Source organism: Macrobrachium rosenbergii, chromosome 10 (assembly GCF_040412425.1).
Source record: "Macrobrachium rosenbergii isolate ZJJX-2024 chromosome 10, ASM4041242v1, whole genome shotgun sequence".
In the NCBI taxonomy this organism is placed as follows: Eukaryota; Metazoa; Arthropoda; class Malacostraca; order Decapoda; family Palaemonidae; genus Macrobrachium; species Macrobrachium rosenbergii.
The window spans coordinates 68,354,707-68,374,706 of record NC_089750.1 but is presented as its reverse complement, the minus strand read 5'-3'; the positions used below and the strand labels follow the sequence as shown (position 1 = coordinate 68,374,706).

General features: G+C 37.3%; 1 protein-coding gene across 1 annotated transcript in view; it reads left to right on the top strand.

Annotated features, from left to right (window-relative positions):
• Positions 1 to 20,000, top strand: part of LOC136842357 (cilia- and flagella-associated protein 251-like) — a 38,674-nt gene that overhangs the window by 12,233 nt on the left and 6,441 nt on the right. The window contains exon 4 of the mRNA XM_067109614.1: positions 1 to 54. This exon is cut by the window's left edge and continues 456 nt beyond it. Coding sequence (XP_066965715.1) covers positions 1 to 54 — 54 coding nt within the window. The remainder of the gene's footprint in view (positions 55 to 20,000) is intronic.

Here is a 20,000-nt window from a genome sequence, read left to right as displayed (position 1 = left end):
ATTGTGGCAGAAACAATAACAAACAAACCAACTCGCTCTGTAGTTCGACCAAAGGTTGCAAGTCAAACGAATCTCTCTCTCTCTCTCTCTCTCTCTCTCTCTCTCTCTCTCTCTCTCTCTCTCTCTCTCATGAATAGGTGCGTGGACACGAGAGAACCCGGGGTCATTTCAAATGACATGATATTTAACGTTGAATATATCAAGTGAATACGAGCTATCTTAATCCGGCAAAGCTAAATTGAGTATGAAAAAGTGATGTTCAAACGTCTACGGTAACGACGAAGTCTACGTTCTCACCGAACCGATGTAATATTGCAATATCCTCTGACACTCCTAGGAATTATCCTGCTTCTAGTCTAAAATAACAGAAAACCTCCGCGGCCGCGCACAAGACACCACGGTTAAGTCGGACACGAACAAACTGGAAAATCTCGAAGGAAACTCCACTCGGATCAACCTCAGGCGGTAAATATCAATGAAAGTCAATCCGGCCAAACGTTAGAGTGTCTTTAATTAGTGAACTGTTGGCTTTGATGTCTCGGGAAAATAAGAAAAATGGGGAACGGGAAAAAAAATGGGAGATGAAAAAGCATGCCTCCTAATTTAACGAATCTCTTTGACAGGCATTTACAAGATATATTTTCCTTCCCTTGGCAAACACTTGTTATCTCGTGGATGAAATTTGTTCCTTCCAGGAGCAGTTTCAACTTATATGATACATACAAGCAACTGTACCTGTAATTATACTCTCTCTCTCTCTCTCTATATATATATATATATATATATATATATATATATATATATATATATATATATATATATATATATATATATATATATATATATATATATATATATATATATATATATATATATATATATATATCAGTTCTTTTGGGAATTGAGATGCTCATATACTTACAGAGTTTGAGGCGACATGATGAAGTACAATGGAATTATCTCGTGTCTAAATAAGCAATTAATGGCAAGATGCCCAAAAAAATGAAACAAAATTACGTAAAAATACTGGGATACCAAGTTAGAAATGCATACCAAAAATGAAGTTGCGTCTGAATATGTTCAAGTTGATGTGAGTAATTTTTTTATCCTATGTAATATATATATATATATATATATATATATATATATATATATATATATATATATATATATATATATATATATATATATATATATATATATATATAGGATAAAACTTACTCGCATCAACTTGAACATATTCAGACGCAACTTCGTTTTGATATGCATTTCCCAACTTGGTATCCCAGTATCTTTACGTAATTTTGTTTCATTTTTATTGGCATCTTGCCATTAATTGCTTATTTAGACACGAGATTTTTCCATTGCTCTTCATCATTTCGCTTCAAACTCTGTAAGTATATGCGCATCTCGAACTCCAAAAAACTTATATTAAGTTTTATGACCGGGCACATGACTCATGAGTAAAAATGAATATGAAAAGGACTTTTGAATATCAAAAGTTCTTTTAAACCTAATACGACATGTTAAGCAAAAACGGAGCCTCTTGAATTATTCGTGGAAAACACGCACAAAAAGTATATATAAATATATATATATATATATATATATATATATATATATATATATATATATATATGTATATATATATAGATTTATATATCTACATATATATATAATATATATATATATACATATATATATATATATATATATATATATATATATATATATATATATATATATATATATATATATATGTATATACGTGTGTGTGTGTGTTGCAGCATGGAAATATCTCCCGAAATTCAACTTGTAAATCACGCTGTCAAAAATACTTAGGACACGTTCGACCGGCGGAGGGAATAAACGACCCATAAATAAGACGGCCACGTCAAACCGAGTTATAAGATATTCGTTTTATTCTGCCAATAAGGGAGTCGGGGAGGGGGAGGGGGAGGAGAGATAGGAGGAGGAGGGGGAGGCCTGAAAAATTGTTGCCAGATAATCTAGCTGCTCCTGACTTTATTATGCGCGATGGGGATTGATGCCTGCGTTCGTAAATGGCTCCTTACTGCAGGGAGCAGGGGTGGGGGTGGGGGGGCGCCTCGTACGTACGATTTCTGTCTCTTGAAGACGTGCTTGCAGACTGACATTGGCGTAAATGCATGTGTTCATAAGTACTTGCATGCGTGATTGCATATTTACAATGTATAATTTATATGAGTAATATAATTTTACATCCGTGGGTCATATTTATACTATATATATATATTATATATATATATATATATATATATATATATATATATATATATATATATGCGTAACATACATTCGTACGCAGTGCAAAATAAAAGCAGAAAAATAAATGGAATATGAAGATACATTGCAATACTAGTGGCAGTAATAATAAGGCTGGTGAGGCATCGTTTCAGTCCTTCAGCATTCCGTGTAATCAACTTCAACTTTAATTCTACCATGAGAGAAAACAAGTAAAAAATGCGCCAAAATTTCTTCGGCGCAATCGAGTTTTCTGTACAGACCGGCCCATGAAACTCAGCCACGGTCCAGTGGTGGCCTCAGCCACGGCCGATGAAATTCTTTGCCGAGGGTCATGAAATTCAGCCACGGTCCGGTTGTGGCCTCAGACACGGCCCATGAAACTCAGCTACGATCCGGTGGTGGCCTGTGTTGTTGGTACCTATGGCGGTGCCAGAAATACGATTATGACTAACTTTAACCTTACATAAAATAAAAACTACTGAGGATAGAGAGCTGCCGTTTGGTATGTTTGATGATTGGAGGGTGGATGATCAACATAACAATTTGCGGAACCCTATCCTCAGTAGTTTTTAAGATTGAGGGCGGACAGAAAAAAATGGGGACGGACAGACAAAACCGCCACAATACTTTTCTTTCACAGAAAACCAAAACTGAAATACAGTAAGTCTGAAACTTGCATCAGTTTAATATAACAAAACATCCTTTATACCGTCTGCTGTTGACAATCATGACGAGATCATAAATCCAATACGTTCTTCAGAATTAACAAGGTAAAATCTGAGAAAATTATGTCTACGCCTTTGTTGTTATTTTTGTGATGACCACTCACCACAGCCTCCAATCAGATGATAACGAAATGATCTACATGACCTCAAAATGCTGAAGCATTATGTGATACAAACAGCAAACAAGTAACAAATGCGTCGAAGTTTTTTCGGCGCAATCGAGTTTTCTGTACAGCCGCTACAGGGTATAATCAAGGTCACCGAAAACAGACCTATCTTTCGGTGGTCTCGGTGTAATGCTGTACGTGCCGCGGCCCACGAAACTTTAACCACGATTCGGTGGTGGCCTATCCTATATCGTTGCCAGAAGCACGATTATGGCTAACTTTAACCTTTAATAAAATAAAAACTACTGAGGCTAGAGGGCTACAATTTGGTATGTTTGGTGACTGGAGGGTGGATGATCAACATACTAATTTGCACCCCTCTAGCCTCAGTAAGTTTTCAAGATCTGAGGACGGACAGAATGAAGTGCGACCGGACAGACAAAGCCGGCACAATCGTTTTCTTTTACAGAAAACTAATGATACTCCTTAAGGAGAGCCACATTAAAAGCAGATATCTCGGTTAACAGTCACTACCTGCAACGCCAGACAAGCAATCCTTTAGTTAAGCGGATGAACATGAATTCTAGTGGTCAGAGTGTATACCACAGTTAATTCTTTTAAAGGGAAATCGGTCAAACCATCAGGACTGGAAAGAAAATAAAGTAAAAAAAGGCAATCCTGACCTCTGCCAAAAATTTTTATTCGTTTCAGCTCTGTCCTGGACCTTAAACGCTTGATTCTTTTTCTCTCCGAACAATTGTCTTGGCTCTTTTGTGAGTGGGTGTGTGTGTGTGTACGTTAGTATGTATTACACACACACACACACACACATATATATATATATATATATATATATATATATATATATATATATATATATATATATATATATATATATATATATATATGCATATATATATATATATATATATATATATATATATATATACATACATATATATGTGTATATTTAAATATTCATATACATCCATCGAACTATATATATATATATATATATATATATATATATATAGTATATAGTTCGATGGATATAGATGAATATTTAAATATACGTATATATATTATATATATACATATATAATATATATATGTATGTATATATATATATATATATATATATATATATATATATATATATATATATTCATGAGTCTTGCAGCTACTATATTTCAAAAAATTCCAAGACGGAGAGAAGAGGGGAAAATTAGGACCAACGGAAACGATATTACTTTCCTTTGAACTCCGGTCCTTTGTTTGCCGAACACTCCTTATGAAGGAACCTCATAAATGTTGCCGGCGCGAGGTCATTCAAATATGATGCATAATAATTACCGGGAGCTCAGGACTTCATCCTACACCCCGAGACTACAGTAAAATCGAAGACCCCCGTCCGGGCTATATAGTGCAGCAGATTGCTGTAAAAATCGTTCAGATAGTGAAACAAGCATGAAATTTGGCACAAACATTCCTAAGACTACGCTCTCTTAGAAAAGGGCGCTGGCCACCTGAAAATCCAAGATGGCGGCTATTTTTCAAAATGGCCGCCATCTATGTTGAGATTCACTGGTTTGGGAGCATCTATTGGATGGAATATGCCAGTTTTTTTTTTTTTAAACCTCGACTTTTAGGTTATAAAAATGTTCCATACCACACATTTTATTGAAAACCCTTACTAAATGAATTGTAACCAAGATGGCGTACAAAATGGTTGCCATAAAAGTTTTTTTCTATCCACAGCGCTAGCAGACATAGAGACCAACTGTTTTTATTTAATGGTATATTCATGTGATCAGACAGTTTAACTAATATGCTATTTTCAACTGAAATAGTAATGGTATGGTCACATACAACATTGTGTCTAAGACTGTAACCATAAAAAGAAAAGAGGAGAAATACGGACTAAACGCAACCAATCTATGTATAGGTCTCTCAACCTACACCTTTGAAAAATTCGAGGATAAGAAGGTAGGCATAGCATGACACGTTGGATGCTCAAGCTAGATTATCTACTGAAGAGAGGGCAATATTTATCTAGACTTCACATTTGCAAGTGCACAGAGCTGTGCAGGGAAGACCCAGCTTGTAGCACTTGCACCTTTCCCGACAGCCTGCTTTGCATCCACATTTGGTAAGCTGTTGGCAACTCTTGGCTAAGGGCGAGTTGGTTGTCCAGAGGACTTGCCATGCTTCACCAGACTTTTGCCATCCCCACTCAGCAGGGTTCTCTGGCTGTGGCTGACACTGGGTGGCCTGCCCCACACACAACCAGCCTGGTACGCAGCACGCTTGGTGTGTTGGAGGAGAGCTCCCCTGGTTGGTGGAATGGCCTCATATGCCCTTTGTTTTCTGGCAAACATATCAAGTCTAGCCTCATCCACAGTGCCAGCAGTGCTGGATCTTTCATACATAAGTATGACAAACCTCTCCAGGACCTTCAGGTCACTCTCTTCCACTCTGAGAGGGTAGTGACTCAGTTTGAGAACACAGTGGAGGCCTCTGGAAAGATGTTCCATGTCTGCCAGGCGGTCTTCTTGCCCTTGTTCGGAAGGCTGACACTGTATCACAGCCTGTGAACGCATGGAAGAAGAGCATGCCATTCACCTTCTCCTGGCCCAGAGAGTTGCACAGGTCATGCACAGCAATCCAGCGCAGGCTCTGGCCTTGGCCAAATGCCACCCATAGCTTCTCTAGCCCTAGATTGTGGAGAGTGGAGAAAGCACTGACTGCAACGACAAGAACATCTGTGTCATTTGCTTTAACCGTGATGGTCTTGGCTCCATGTTCTGTGGCATATTTGGCATGGAGAAAGATGCGGGTGTCAGCTTCCTCATGAGAGCACTTTTCCAGTCCCTGAAGACTAGCCTCATGAGTGCTGAGGACAGCAGACCCTTTCGTGGCAATGACAACATTTGTGGCAGACATCTGGGCAACTTTGTCTGCCAGAACTGGAACAACTCTGTCTTGTTGGCATCGTGTCTTAGGAAATTGCGCCAGTTGGATGGAATTGTGTTCCTGTCTGTCACCTTGCGCCTTCCTCCTTGACCACGTTGGAGCCTGGTCTCAGCTTTGAGGCTGGATGTATTGTATACATCAAATACAAGATGTGATGATGTGTACTTGCTGCTATAGGATTGTATCACAGGCAAGAAGTCGCAAAGTGCATAGCCCTCAAAGGTCTTTCCTTTCTTTGGTGGCAGGCATGGACCAAAGCTGATCCATCTACAATGAGGACATCAGTCTTTGGTTCTTTGTCTTCTAGTGTAACATGACTCTCCAGGACCGAGGTCAGCTGAGACTTCTGACATGTGTACAGCCTACCACCCTCACTAAGGGAAGCTGGGAATGTTTGATTCTCGTGCTGGAAGAATTCCTGCAGATCACATTCACGGCTCTGACAGGATATAAATAGCTTTGAGAAAAGCTGGCAATCCTCCTTCAGAAGTTTCTGCTTTGACTGTTCTACAGGAGCAGCTTCTTGCCTGAAGAAGTCAGTTCTGTTCTTCTTTATCGGCTCATAGAAGGAGACTGCATTGTTTGCCAAAGAGTCTGAAAACTTCTGAAATTTAGTGCGGCCTCTGTCAAGGTGTGTCTGTAGAAGTTCTGCTGAGCTGGGGTGGGCAATGTCTTTGTTGTCAATGGAATACAGATCCTGGCTCTCTTCCTGAAAAGGACTTCCCAAGTGTTGCCAAAAGCCAATGACAGCTTGCTGACTCTCTCCAAGAATGTCTTCTGCGCATGAGGTGTTTGTTCATGGTGTGTTGTCTGCTCATTAGACTCCTTACTTTGAACCTCTGTTTCGTATGCAGACACCAAGCGGATGATCTCTGGGCCAGCCACCATCCATCTTCTGAGTGCTGACGGATCTTCAGTCAGCCCAATGGCTCCGCCATCAGCCTTTATAAAGGCATTGGTCTGCTCATGAGCTTGGTCAAGAGCCATTGCTGAGAACTGGCGACTGGTCTTGTGCACAACAAAGTTGCCAGCCTTGAACTCCTTGTGCAACTCTGGGTGTGAACTCTCTAGGGTAAGCATGTCCCTGAGGTGAATAGGCAGCCAACGAGCATAGTTTGTATTATTGTTGGAAAAGAAGTAGGGTATCAGCTCATGCAATGCCTGGCAGTAGAGGACAAAATTGGCCTCACGGAAGGACCTGATCAGTAGGAATATCACAAGTTCCATAGACAACACCATGTGCCAGAAGTGGAACTGTGGACTCTGCTGTCTTCGAAGGTCACACCACTCCTCAAACTCTAATGCCTGCTCATTGTTGTTTGCTTTCTCAGCACAGTAGTCAGTGTATGCTGTCCTCAGGAGTTTGTACAAACTAGAGGCTGTAACCTGGTGCATCTGCCGTGTCCTGGTTACACTTGCAGCTGACAGGAAGGATTCTGCAGTTCCAGATGAAGCAACTCCTGCCTCCACCAGAGCTCCTGTCCAACCACTGCCATGAAGAAGAGTACCAAGAGATGTCATTGCTGCCATCTCAATGTGCAGACCACCAAACATTACCAGATACTTGTCTTCGCCATACTGATCAGGCCACTGCCACTGCACCTGCTTTGCTACGGCATAGATTGGCTGATCAGCTGTGATTATGGGTATCTGGCCAGGGTTCAGAAAATCAGTGACATCCTGCACTTTCTGCATCACGTGTTTGATCGTAGCAACAGAATGAGCCTGATCACGCAGGAGAGGAAGCAATGAAGTTATGGTTACTTCAAATTCTGGGCTTCTCTTCATTGAAGCGTGATGAGCTGACCACGTCAGATTCACTGCATCATCTATTTCCTGGGTGACTATGACCTTGTCTAGCCACTGATACTCCAGTGCAAGCTGTGGCCCCAAGATATCTGTGGGTGGCTTTGGTATTGCAGTGTTTGGTGGCACAGGGTTCTTTGTTTGAAAGGAAGCTGGTGAGATGTTTGTGAATGTGTCCGGCAATTCAGGCACCGACCTCACTTTCTCAGGTGCAAACTTTAGTTGCTGTCTTTCCTGTCCAGTGTTCTCCTTGGTGGGGTGCTGAAATATGGAGATGCTAGTTCCATGGAAGGAGGTAGTGGCAGTAGTTGCAGATGGGTTGTGGTCGATGTTGTCCATCACTGCAGTGGTGAACAACCCTTTTCGCAGTACTGGGGACAGACCACACCCTCCTCCACATATTTGCTAACTGTGGCATCTCCTAACTGTGCAGAGACCTCCAGTACTCTGTCATAAGAGATACTGAGGCCATACTGATGTAGCATTTCAACCAGGTTTCTCTTCCTGGTTTTGGCATAGACTGAGAGTCCCATGTAGACTGGGAATGGTGTTTCTCTGTCTTTTGAGTGTCTATGAGTTGTTGCTCCCTCTTTGTATCGGGAGTAGCAGTTGAATTGCATGAGCTGTGCAATGGCCTGGTCTGACTTTGATGCTCCAAATCGTAACTGTGACTTGATGTCAGCCCCATGCTCAACCATCCCTACAAACTGGAGCAGGAGAGGAGGCACAGAATTTCGTACACAAGCCTCAGAAAATGTGCCATCAAACCGTGACTGATGATCAAGTATAGACTTTCTGAGAATATTTGCTGCTTTAGCAATGATAACTGCCTCTGAAAGATCAGATGATTGAGCAAGTGCTTTTCCCACATCCTTTTGAAATGCAAGTAATACATCTCTGCCAGATTTATGAGCCTCAAGTTCTGGAATTTCTGCCAGAAGTTTGTCTTTGAGTCTCGTGGAATTTACACTTGGTGACTCTACACCTAATTGTTCCAGACGTTGTTGGTAGAGGTGGCAAATATCTGCCAGCCGAAATGTGACTGGATCATCTGAACAAAGGTTGTTTTCAACAATGTATGTCATCAGTTCTGACAGAACTAGTGGATACACATCTGATTCTGACTCAGTGCTACCTTGGTCTTTCTCAAGGCTCCTCAGGTAGGACCTTTTCTGTTGTAGAGGGCACAAAGACAGGCATGGTGATACTTAAACTCCTGTGCAATGACATCCCCACCAGTCAACTTAGCAAGGAGCTTGCCATCACTAAGTATCTCTGCACATTCACGCAATTTCAAGTCAAGGCCCTTAGTACTAGCCTGTCTGAGATCAGATGCAGGTGCCACTTTCTCACAGAAAATGCAAACTTCATTGTCATGACTGGTTCGGCGCAGTTTTGCACGACTAGTCTCAGTGTTGCTGGTCTGGTCATTGGATTGTCGCTTTCTTGCACGGTCCAGTTTAGTGTTGTTAAACAACAAGCGACAGTTCACATGGTATTTTGCTGCATTTTTCCTGAGAGTGGCCTCTATGCCATCACCTTCATCCAGCCTTGCTGGATCCATTATCAGTGGCATTTCATTAATTTCACTGAACATGGGAATGTTCCTTGCCAGCATTGTGTACCCAACATGGTCTAGGACATGATGACTTGAGGTGATGTCAAGTGCTCACCTCTTTTGTCCTTCTGACAAAGACAACACAAACCCAGTTTGTTTTTCTACTGCTCAATATTGGATTGGCATCACATTCTGCCATGATTTCACTTTTGATTAAGGCCGAGGGGTTATCCTTTACCACCTTAAACAAAGCACACATTCCTGTATGGGATTCAACTAGGTTCGGTCTCCCTACACCTAGCCCGATCATTCATCCAGTGCCATTTAAGTCCCGTGTGATCTGTACACCATCCGGGTAAGTACATGAACCATCATGTACAGCCCCATACCCTTGGCTCGGCTCTCCGCGCTGGCACATCCTGTCTATTCAGGTGCGGCTATCTAACTATAGCTGGTCTGGGGCTGTTAGAAAGCATTTGGGACACTAAACTAAACTATACTACAACTACTAGTCTAAGACTACAGGATTAGTAAAGCTGGATTAGCTGGCACTGAACCCCATGCTGAGTTACACAGCAGTGATGTCACCAGTGTGCCCTGGTTGTGTGCAGACATACACTCTTTTACATTTATTAATTTTCCTTCAAAATTGATGAGTTATTCGAAAGAGATGGCCTCATTAGGATCTAAAACCACAGAAACCAAGATCCATGCTTAAAACGATAATTGTTGAACGGGCATTATTTCTCATTATAATTATTGTTTCTACCTTTTCTTGGCAGCCATATAGCCCCATATTTAAAGGTAAACTGTACTGGGAAGCTACAGAAACATAATATTCACAAGAAATAGTATGGAAGAGCTTTACCATATTGCTAGAAGCAAATACATGCCATTCTAGTGAAAAATTAGCCAAAATCTGTCGATACTGGCCGCCATCTTGGAATTTGGCCGCCATATTAAATTTTTTGCGTGGCCAGCGCCCTTTTCTGATAGAGGGAACTTTAAAGAGCACTTGTGCAAAATTTCATGCTTGTTTCACTATCTGAACGATTCTTATGAAATATGCAATTATCTGCTGCACTAATACGGCGTCTCGACATTTTAATTATGTTTGTCTTTCCGTTTTCTAATACAGGAACGAGAGCGATATCCCGTTTTCTAATATAGGATCGAGAGTGATATCGCGTTTTCTAATGTAAGAGTCAGAGTGATATTCCGTTTCTAATATAGGAACGTGAGCGATATCCCGTTTTCTAATATACGGACGAAAGTGATATCCCGTTTTCTGATACAGGAACGAGAGCGATATCCTGTTTCTAATATAGGATCGAGAGTGATATCGCGTTTTCTAATGTAAGAGTGAGAGTGATATCCTGTTTTCTAAAATAGGAACGTGAGCGATATCCCGTTTTCTAATATACGAACGAAAGCGATATCCCATTTCCTAAAATAGGAACGAGAGCGATATCCCGTTTCTAGTTTCTAATATAAGAACGAGAGTGATATCCCGTTTTCTAGTATACGTATGTGAACAATATCCTGTTTTCTAATATAAGAACGTGAGATATTCCTTTTTCCAATATAAGAATGAGTGACATCCCTTCTCTAATATAAGAACGAGAGTGATATCCTGTTTTCTAATTTAGGAACGTGAGAAATATCCTGTTTTCTTATATAAGAACGGGAGTGATATCCCATTTTCTATTCTAGGAAAGAGGATGGTATCCCGTTTTCTAATATAAGAACGAGAGCGATATCCTGTTTTATAATATAGGAATGTGAGCGATATCCCGTTTCTAATATAACAACGAAAGTGATATCCCGTTTTCTAATATAGGAACGAGAGCGATATCCTGTTTCTAATACAGGAACGAGAGCTATATCCCTTTTCTAATATAAGAACAAGCGCGATATCCCTTTTCTAATAAAAGAACGAGAGCTATATCCCATTTTCTAATATAAGAACAAAAGTGATACTCTGTTTCCTAAAATAGTAACGACAGCAATATCCCTTTTCTAATATAAGAACGAAAGCAATATCCCGTTTTCTAATATAGGAACGAGAGCGATATCCCGTTTCTAATATAAGAACGAGAGCGATATCCCGTTTTCTAATATGGGAACGTGAGTGATATCCCGTTTTCTAATATAGGAACGTGAGCTATATTCCCGGTCTCTTTCAACGCTATCAAGAAGTGTAATTCTTTTATTTGTTCAGTATTAAAGATACCTTTCCACATAACCGATGGAAATGCTGTTTATTCAGGCATTATTTCCAAAGGCTGTTCAATAAACTTCTCAGAAGTTTTAACAGGAAGGCGACGAGCACCTAACGGCTGGAACTGAACTATTTCAGACGCCTGCAATCGACATGGGGGAGTTTTGAGATATTCACTTCCCTGAAACGAACGCCAAGGAATTTTCAAGGGATTGGTTGATTTATGGTCACTGAAACTGGCGTCGCATTTTCGACGGAGAGGGAGAGACCACTCATGAACAGACTAGACCATGACCTGACTTGCTCAGATCCTAATGTGACCAAAACTGACGCGACGTCAGGTATCACCAAAAATAGTTACTGAACCCCTGCCATGCCTCTCTCTCTCTCTCTCTCTCTCTCTCTCTCTCTCTCTCTCTCTCTCTCTCTCTCTCTCACTTTGCAAATCTAACCAAGACGATATTGCCTTTTTCATCATATCACTTAGTAAGCCTAAAGTAAATAAGTCAAAAGTCATTATAGAGCAAATACAAGTTAAATAAGCCCTATGGAAATATCCGATCAAAACTAAGCTGATGTATTCAGATCTAAAATGAAATTCCTCTCGTAATGAATAGCAATTTCAACGTATTATTCAGAATACAAGAACGGAAAGCACGTGCCTTAATGAATTTTCTCTCTCATATCAAGGCGTCGGAGTTCACTGCGGTATAATTGCGTTATCCATAAACACGTACGTACATGCATAATTAAAGTTTGCATATACCTCACAACGTATTATATACATTACAAACACATACCTAACTTTATCTCTATGTCAAACATATTATATATATATATATATATATATATATATATATATATATATATATATATATATATATATATATATATTATATGTGTATATACATATACATGTGCGTATATGTATATGTACACACACACACACACATATATATATGTATATATATATATATGTGGATATATATTGTATAAATGTGTGTATACATATAATGTATATGTGTATACATATACATATATAAATCAAAGGTTAGAAACAGTGCAAAATCCACTTAACTTGAAGGCGAGCACAATTTCCCTCCCCCAGGTTTACTGCAGCTTCGCAATTGCGTCTATCTTATGACTTGACCCTACTGCAATATATTAAGAGCAATAATGAGAACGGAATTCCTCAAAAACAAAAAACAGCGACAAGCGAGAATTACATTTCCATGTAAGTGCGGACGGATTCCGCCTGAATTAAATACCTCTCTCTCTCTCTCTCTCTCTCTCTCTCTCTCTCTCTCTCTCTTTTAAGTCTTACAAATGGTTTTAGTTAACTTTACATTAGCAGAAAATCACTCTTATTCTGCCTCTCGTGTATTAAAATGAAAATTCTTTTAAAAATCCTATTTTTCCTCTCTCTCTCTCTCTCTCTCTCTCTCTCTCTCTCTCTCTCTCTCTCTCTCTCTCTCTCTCTCTCTCTCATTTCTATTGTTTAATTTAATTTTTTAAACTTAATTATCCTCGGTTATATATTAATAAATGTTCTCTCTCTCTCTCTCTCTCTCTCTCTCTCTCTCTCTCTCTCTCTCTCTCTCTCTCTCTCTCTCAATGCAACAGTGTTAATTTTACAAATTCCCCCCTCACACTTTTTCACTCGAAAATTGAAAGATATTGATTTCAGGAACTCTGTATCGCTCTATCTATCTATCTATCTATCTATCTATCTATCTATTTATGTATCTATCCCTTGCAACTCTAGGTACCATATTTCCTTAGTTTTCCCTTACCTTCGAGAAAGGATTCAATAGCTGCTAAGTAATAAAAACATCCAAGAAAGCTTGAGTACAATGAAAGGATAAAAAGAATTGAGAGAGAGAGAGAGAGAGAGAGAGAGAGAGAGAGAGAGAGAGAGAGAGAGAGAGAAGGGGGGTGGGGAATGTCTGCCAACGCTTATCAAGCCTGACATAAACTGCTATTCCCAACCAAGAGTAATAAACCCGTAATTACAGGAATTAGTCGAGACAATTTAAATAGTTTGAGAATCTGGAAACAGCCTGGAAAGTTGAAATGGATCCGCCCCCCAAAATGTCAGCGCACCTTCAGAATGTCGCGACTGGGTAGTTTTGAAGGTTACATTTAAGTACCATCAATTTCAACCCGCAATTCAATCGCCAGGAATATAAACGCCAAGAATTTCCTCAAAACGCTCGCTATTTACTCACGTCTTTGGAAGTTACCTGTAATTTTCTCAGTCACTGAGAACTTCAGAAGTTTGAGAATGCCTCCGAAGAGTAACAAATTGCTGGAACAATTTTTCCTATATCAATAAAAGGGCATCACTTTACAAATTACAGTTAATGGGGGATTGAAAAGCCTTATCTGATACCGCTGGTTGTAAAATTGAGAGGATTGCTTGTTGAATGACAGATTGAATTATCTGTTGCTAGCCAAATAAGAGGGTAACACCAAGTACAAAAATCAATAAAGAGAGAGCGTTGCGAATAAAGACTACACAGAGAAGGAACACACACACACACACACACACACACACACACATATATATATATATATATATATATATATATATATATATATATATATATATATATATATATATATATATTATATGTAAGTAAATATACTATATACCATCACAATTATGTATAAATATAAATCATTTGAAAACAATAATTAATGTCCATTTTATTACTACGTACCAAAAATACAAAAAAATAAGAACACGCCCCAAAAAAATAATACTACAAAAATCACCATAACACCGAGATAACACCAAAAAATATATATCGAATAACTAAGGACCAAAAGATCAATCAAGAAAAACTCCATTACTCTCAAACATGAGAAGGACCACAGCTCTACCCAATGAGGAATCGCATAAGGAGAATATTCAGATACGACGAAAATACAAAGGATTGTAAAAAAAAAAAAAAAAAAAAAGTAAAAAAAAAAGCCAACTGGGGGAAATTTTTTTCCGCGGCCATAAAAACCCCCATATACGAAAGAAAGCCCCAAGATGAAAATTTAATGACCTAATCAAACCGTTGGCGGAGGAGTAAATATTTTTCATCTAAAATTTTCAGGATCCCTCCGCCACTTAGAATTCCTTTAGTATGAATTCCTTCGAGAATTACACAATGGCGAAGGGAAATCTGGCAGAAAATGAAAGGGGGAAGGAAGGAGGAGGGAAGGGGGAGGAAGAAGAGAGGGGGAGAGGAAGGACAAGAGAGGAGGGGGTACAGAGGAGAGATGGAGGGAGGGAGGGAAGAGGAAAAAGAGAGGAGAAAGGAGGGAGAAGACAGGCGGAATGGAGAAGGATAGGAAGAGAGAGGAGGGAGGGAGAAGGGAAGAAGGGGAGGAGGGAGAAATGAGGAGAGAGAAGCGTGGGAGAGGTGGAGGAGAGGAGAGGAGGAAGGAAGGAAGAGAGAGGAGGAGGAGGGAAAGAGGAGGAGGAGGAGGGGAGGGGGAAGGGGGAAGGAGGAAGGGGGAAGGAGGATGGGAGGGAGGGAGGGAAGGAGAGAGAAGGGAGAAGAGAAGAGGGAGGAAGGAGGGTGGGAGGAGAGGGCAGGAGAGGAGAGGGGAGGAGGGAGAAATGAGAAGGGGAGAGAGGGACGAGGGAGGAGGGAGGAAGGGTGGAACTCACTTTATTTACTCTCGCCGAGCGGTCTCCTCAAAAGTTCTGATAAGCATTAATTAATGAATGAGTTAATGTCGCCATTCAGAGCCGCTCCTCGGCACTAATTAAATGCTCTGACTTCCAAAATTCCATTTTCGACACCGATCCCCTTCCGCCCCCCCCCAACACCCCCCAACAACTACCGCCTCCTAAAAATTAAATGGCAAGAAATAATACCCTTACAAAAATGCAAACTATCACAGCGAATACTGACTTCCTAAGGGAAGCCATTTCTACTTACTTTAGAAGAAAGACAACAGATAAGTAAACAAGAAGAAACGTAAACATACAAACAAATAAATAAAAGAACAGATATACATGCTGACAACAGGACTAACAGTTCTTACATATTCAAACTTGGTAGATATTACTAATATTCATCAAATCAGAAAAAATAGTTTCCTTTCATCACCTTTATCATCGTAAAAATACGTAATAATTCCATTTTTATAATTCAAAAACAATTTAGCAATAAATTCAAACGCATTCAATATAAACTCGTACATTAATCGAATAAGTATTGAATTCCAAATGCCTCCCCGAAAAAAATTTAATCCCGACTCAAAAATAGGAAATATATAAATACGAACCGAAAATTTACTGTTAATCTCTGTTGCCAATACTGCACCGAAAAAATAATTACAAAACTAAAAAGGTTTCGGCCCGAAATACCCATGTTGAGAAAAAAATATATTTTCATAAAGTAGCAACCTAATTTCGGTCCCAAAAACAATAAAAAAAAACACAAAAAAAAGCCATGGGACTGAACACCCTTAAAGCCATAATCTCGATGGAAAATATCAATACATAAAAATCGGAGTGATTTCGGTCCCGAAAAAAAAGGGACCACGCAGATTATTGGGTAATTAAGATTTAATTGGCCATCAATAATGCAATTCGGCAGAGAAACAAAATGCTTGAATTACTGACATTAAAGGAGCCAATGTTTGGGACATTAATGGTTCTTTACGGAAGACGTGAAAGAAGAGGAATGATTTGAGAAATGGAGATTGGCTTTCTTAAAAGAGAAGCTGAGTGGGTATATATATATATGTATGTATGTATATGTATATATATATATATATATATATATATATATATATATATATACATATATATATACACATGTATATACATATATAATACGCCCTATTATTATTATTATTATTATTATTATTATTATTATTATTATTATTATTAAGAAGAAGATAAACCCTATTCATATGGAACAAGCCCGCAAGGGCCACTCTGACCTGAAAATCAACAACCCAATTAGTATGGTGTTCATTTGAAAGAATTAACAGAAGGTAACAGAAAAAACACAATGAAGAGACCAGACATTAGAAAATAGAAAATAAACTAACAAATCAATAAAAAAAATAGATAAAAATGTAAGTAAATTATTAAGATAAAAGGAGAATTGTTCTCGTGATGCAAAGCAGCCATCATATGCTTCCCTTCTGATCTGCCCTCAAGTGCATTCAAAATACTAAAAAAAAATTATATATTTCTGTTCTATATTTCTGCAATAGACGTATAAGTCTGGGACTGCAAATCTCTTGCTCTCAGCCATTTGGTGATTCCCACACGGAGCCTAGCAGCGAAAACGCTGTAATTTTATTTGCATGGCTTCTTGCTTCAGTGATAGAGCTGTACTTCATATATATATATATATATATATATATATATATATATATATATATATATATATATATATATATATATATCATATATATACATATATGCATATATATATATATATATATATATATATATATATATATATATATATATATATATATATATATATATATAAATATATATATATATATATATAAATATATATATATATATATATATATATATATATATATATATATATATATATATATATATATATATATATATATATATATTATATATATACAGTATATATATATATATATATATATATATATATATATATATATATATATATATATAGTATATATATATATATATATATATATATATATATATATATATATAATATATATATATATATATATATATATTTATATATATATACATATATATATATTATATATATATTCATATATATATGTATACATTATATATATATATATATATATATATATATACATATACATGTGAGTGTGTGTTGTGTGTGTGTGTTTGTGTGAATACATCAAATTTTGTCTCTAATACACAATGGGCTTTTATACTCATAAATATGAAGCCATACATATGTAAAACTTGTATATGTGACTACCTATTTTGCATTGTTGAATAGGAAAGGCAGTGTAGCTACTGAGTATACATAACATGTAAGACATGAGTTAATATGCCAGCAGATGGAATTGGAAAAAAGAAATTTAAAGTAGTATTAATACAAAATTTACCTAATGGTTACGTTATGCATCAAAAGGAAAAACATTTTCTTAAAAACAATATTATTTTAAACTGCAGGGATTCGCGCTGTAAAAATCATTGTGACTTTTTTCCTTTCAATTTTTTTCCACTATGTAGAAATTTATTTTGTAACTTTGATAGTAGCAGTAGTAGGAATTTGATATTGTTTTTCTTAAAAACAATATTAAATTACTACTACTATTGCTACTATCAAAGCTACAAAATAATTTTTTAATAATGTTTTTAAGAAGAACAGTAGTAAATTACTTCTACTGCTGCTATCAAAGCTACAAAATAATTTTTTAATATTATTTTCAAGAAAAACAATATTAAACTACTACTACTGCTACTATCAAAGCTACAAATCATTTCTTAATATTATTTTTAAGAAAAACAATACTAAATTGCTACTACTACTGTTACTATCAAAGCTACAAAATAATTTTTTTATTATTTTTAAGGAAAATATTAAATTACTACTATTGTACTATCAAAGCTACAAAATAATGTTTTAATATTATTTTTAAGAAAAACAATATTAAATTACTGCTACTACTGCTACTACCAAAGCTACAAAATAATTTTCTACGTAGTGGAAAAAACATAAAGAAAAAAGTCACAATGATTTTTGGAGCGCGAATCCCTGCAGTTTAAAATAAAGGAATTCTAGTGAAGAGCTACACGGCTGTCCGAATGAAAAAGGAATGAACAGAAGCGAAAGAGTGGAACAGAGGAAACACTGAAAGCGTCAGTAAACGGGAAAAGGGCAAAAATGAAAATAATAACATCCGATGGCAATGGAAATCTATGAGAGAGGGAATCGAGAGACAGAAAAGAAAAACCTCGGACAAAAGACGACCAAAGAAAGTGAGGGAAAAACGCATTCATAACAAAAGTGAAAACAAGGACACCCGATATCAAAAGGCAACGCGGAACAAAATACGGAACAAAATGCGGAACACTTTTTCCCGCGCGCTTTCTCTAGTCCCGGTACAGTCCCGAATTTCTTTCGGCGCATGAACAAAATTGAACTCGAACGAAAGAAATGAAAATAAAGAAATGAAAATAAACTGGAAATAAAGAAATGGAAATAAAGTCAACACGACAAAACGAAGGGGGGTCCTGTAAACAAAGGTAAAAGTCCGCTCTCTAACTAAAAATGATTGTTTCTGGGGTGTGGACAATATGATAAAACACTCCCCGTGACGAAATAAAAGGCGTGGAGAGAGAGAGAGAGAGAGAGAGAGAGAGAGAGAGAGAGAGAGAGAGAGAGAGAGAGAGAGAGAGATTATACTTTTCATTTGCACTGACCATGTATTTCAAACTAGCTCCTCTGGTCTCGTGTATACATAAACACACACACACTCAAATAAATAACTACATACATACATATATATATATTATATATATACATATAAACTATACATATATATACACACACACATATATATATATGATCAATCATATGCATAAATTATCCTCTGGATTATACAATGACCGAATAGAATAGTATTCAGCAACAGAAAAATCTCTGTAAGCAAAATAGCCCACGTTCCTTCACCGATGAAATTCCGAATTCGAAGGTTTCCATAGGAAGTCAAGTTCCTCGGGGATGACAGATTTCCCACTTTCAGGTTTCAAGAAGAAGAAGAACTCGCTAAGGGCCATATTTCAAACACATAGAACTTATCAGAACAGTAATGGAGGGACAGGGTGCAAGAGACAAACAGGACTGAGAATGAGAGAGAGAGAGAGAGAGAGAGAGAGAGAGAGAGAGAGAGAGAGAGAGAGAGAGAGAGAGAGAGAGAGAGAGAGAGAGAGAGAGAGAGAGGTAGTATGCATGCCAATTCCTATATATATGTGTATATATATATAATATATATAAACACATATATATGTATATACACACATTTATATTTATATATATACATATATATACATTTATATATCTATATTTATTTATTTATATATACACATACATATCTATATATATATATATATATATATATATATATATATATATATATATATATATATATATATATATATATATATATATATATACACACATACATATACACATACGGACATATATACAAATATATACATACAGATATATATACATATACATAAACACACACACACGCACACACACAAACACGATGCCATAAGAAAGTTGCACAGCCTAAAGCCAACCGCTTTGACCACCCAG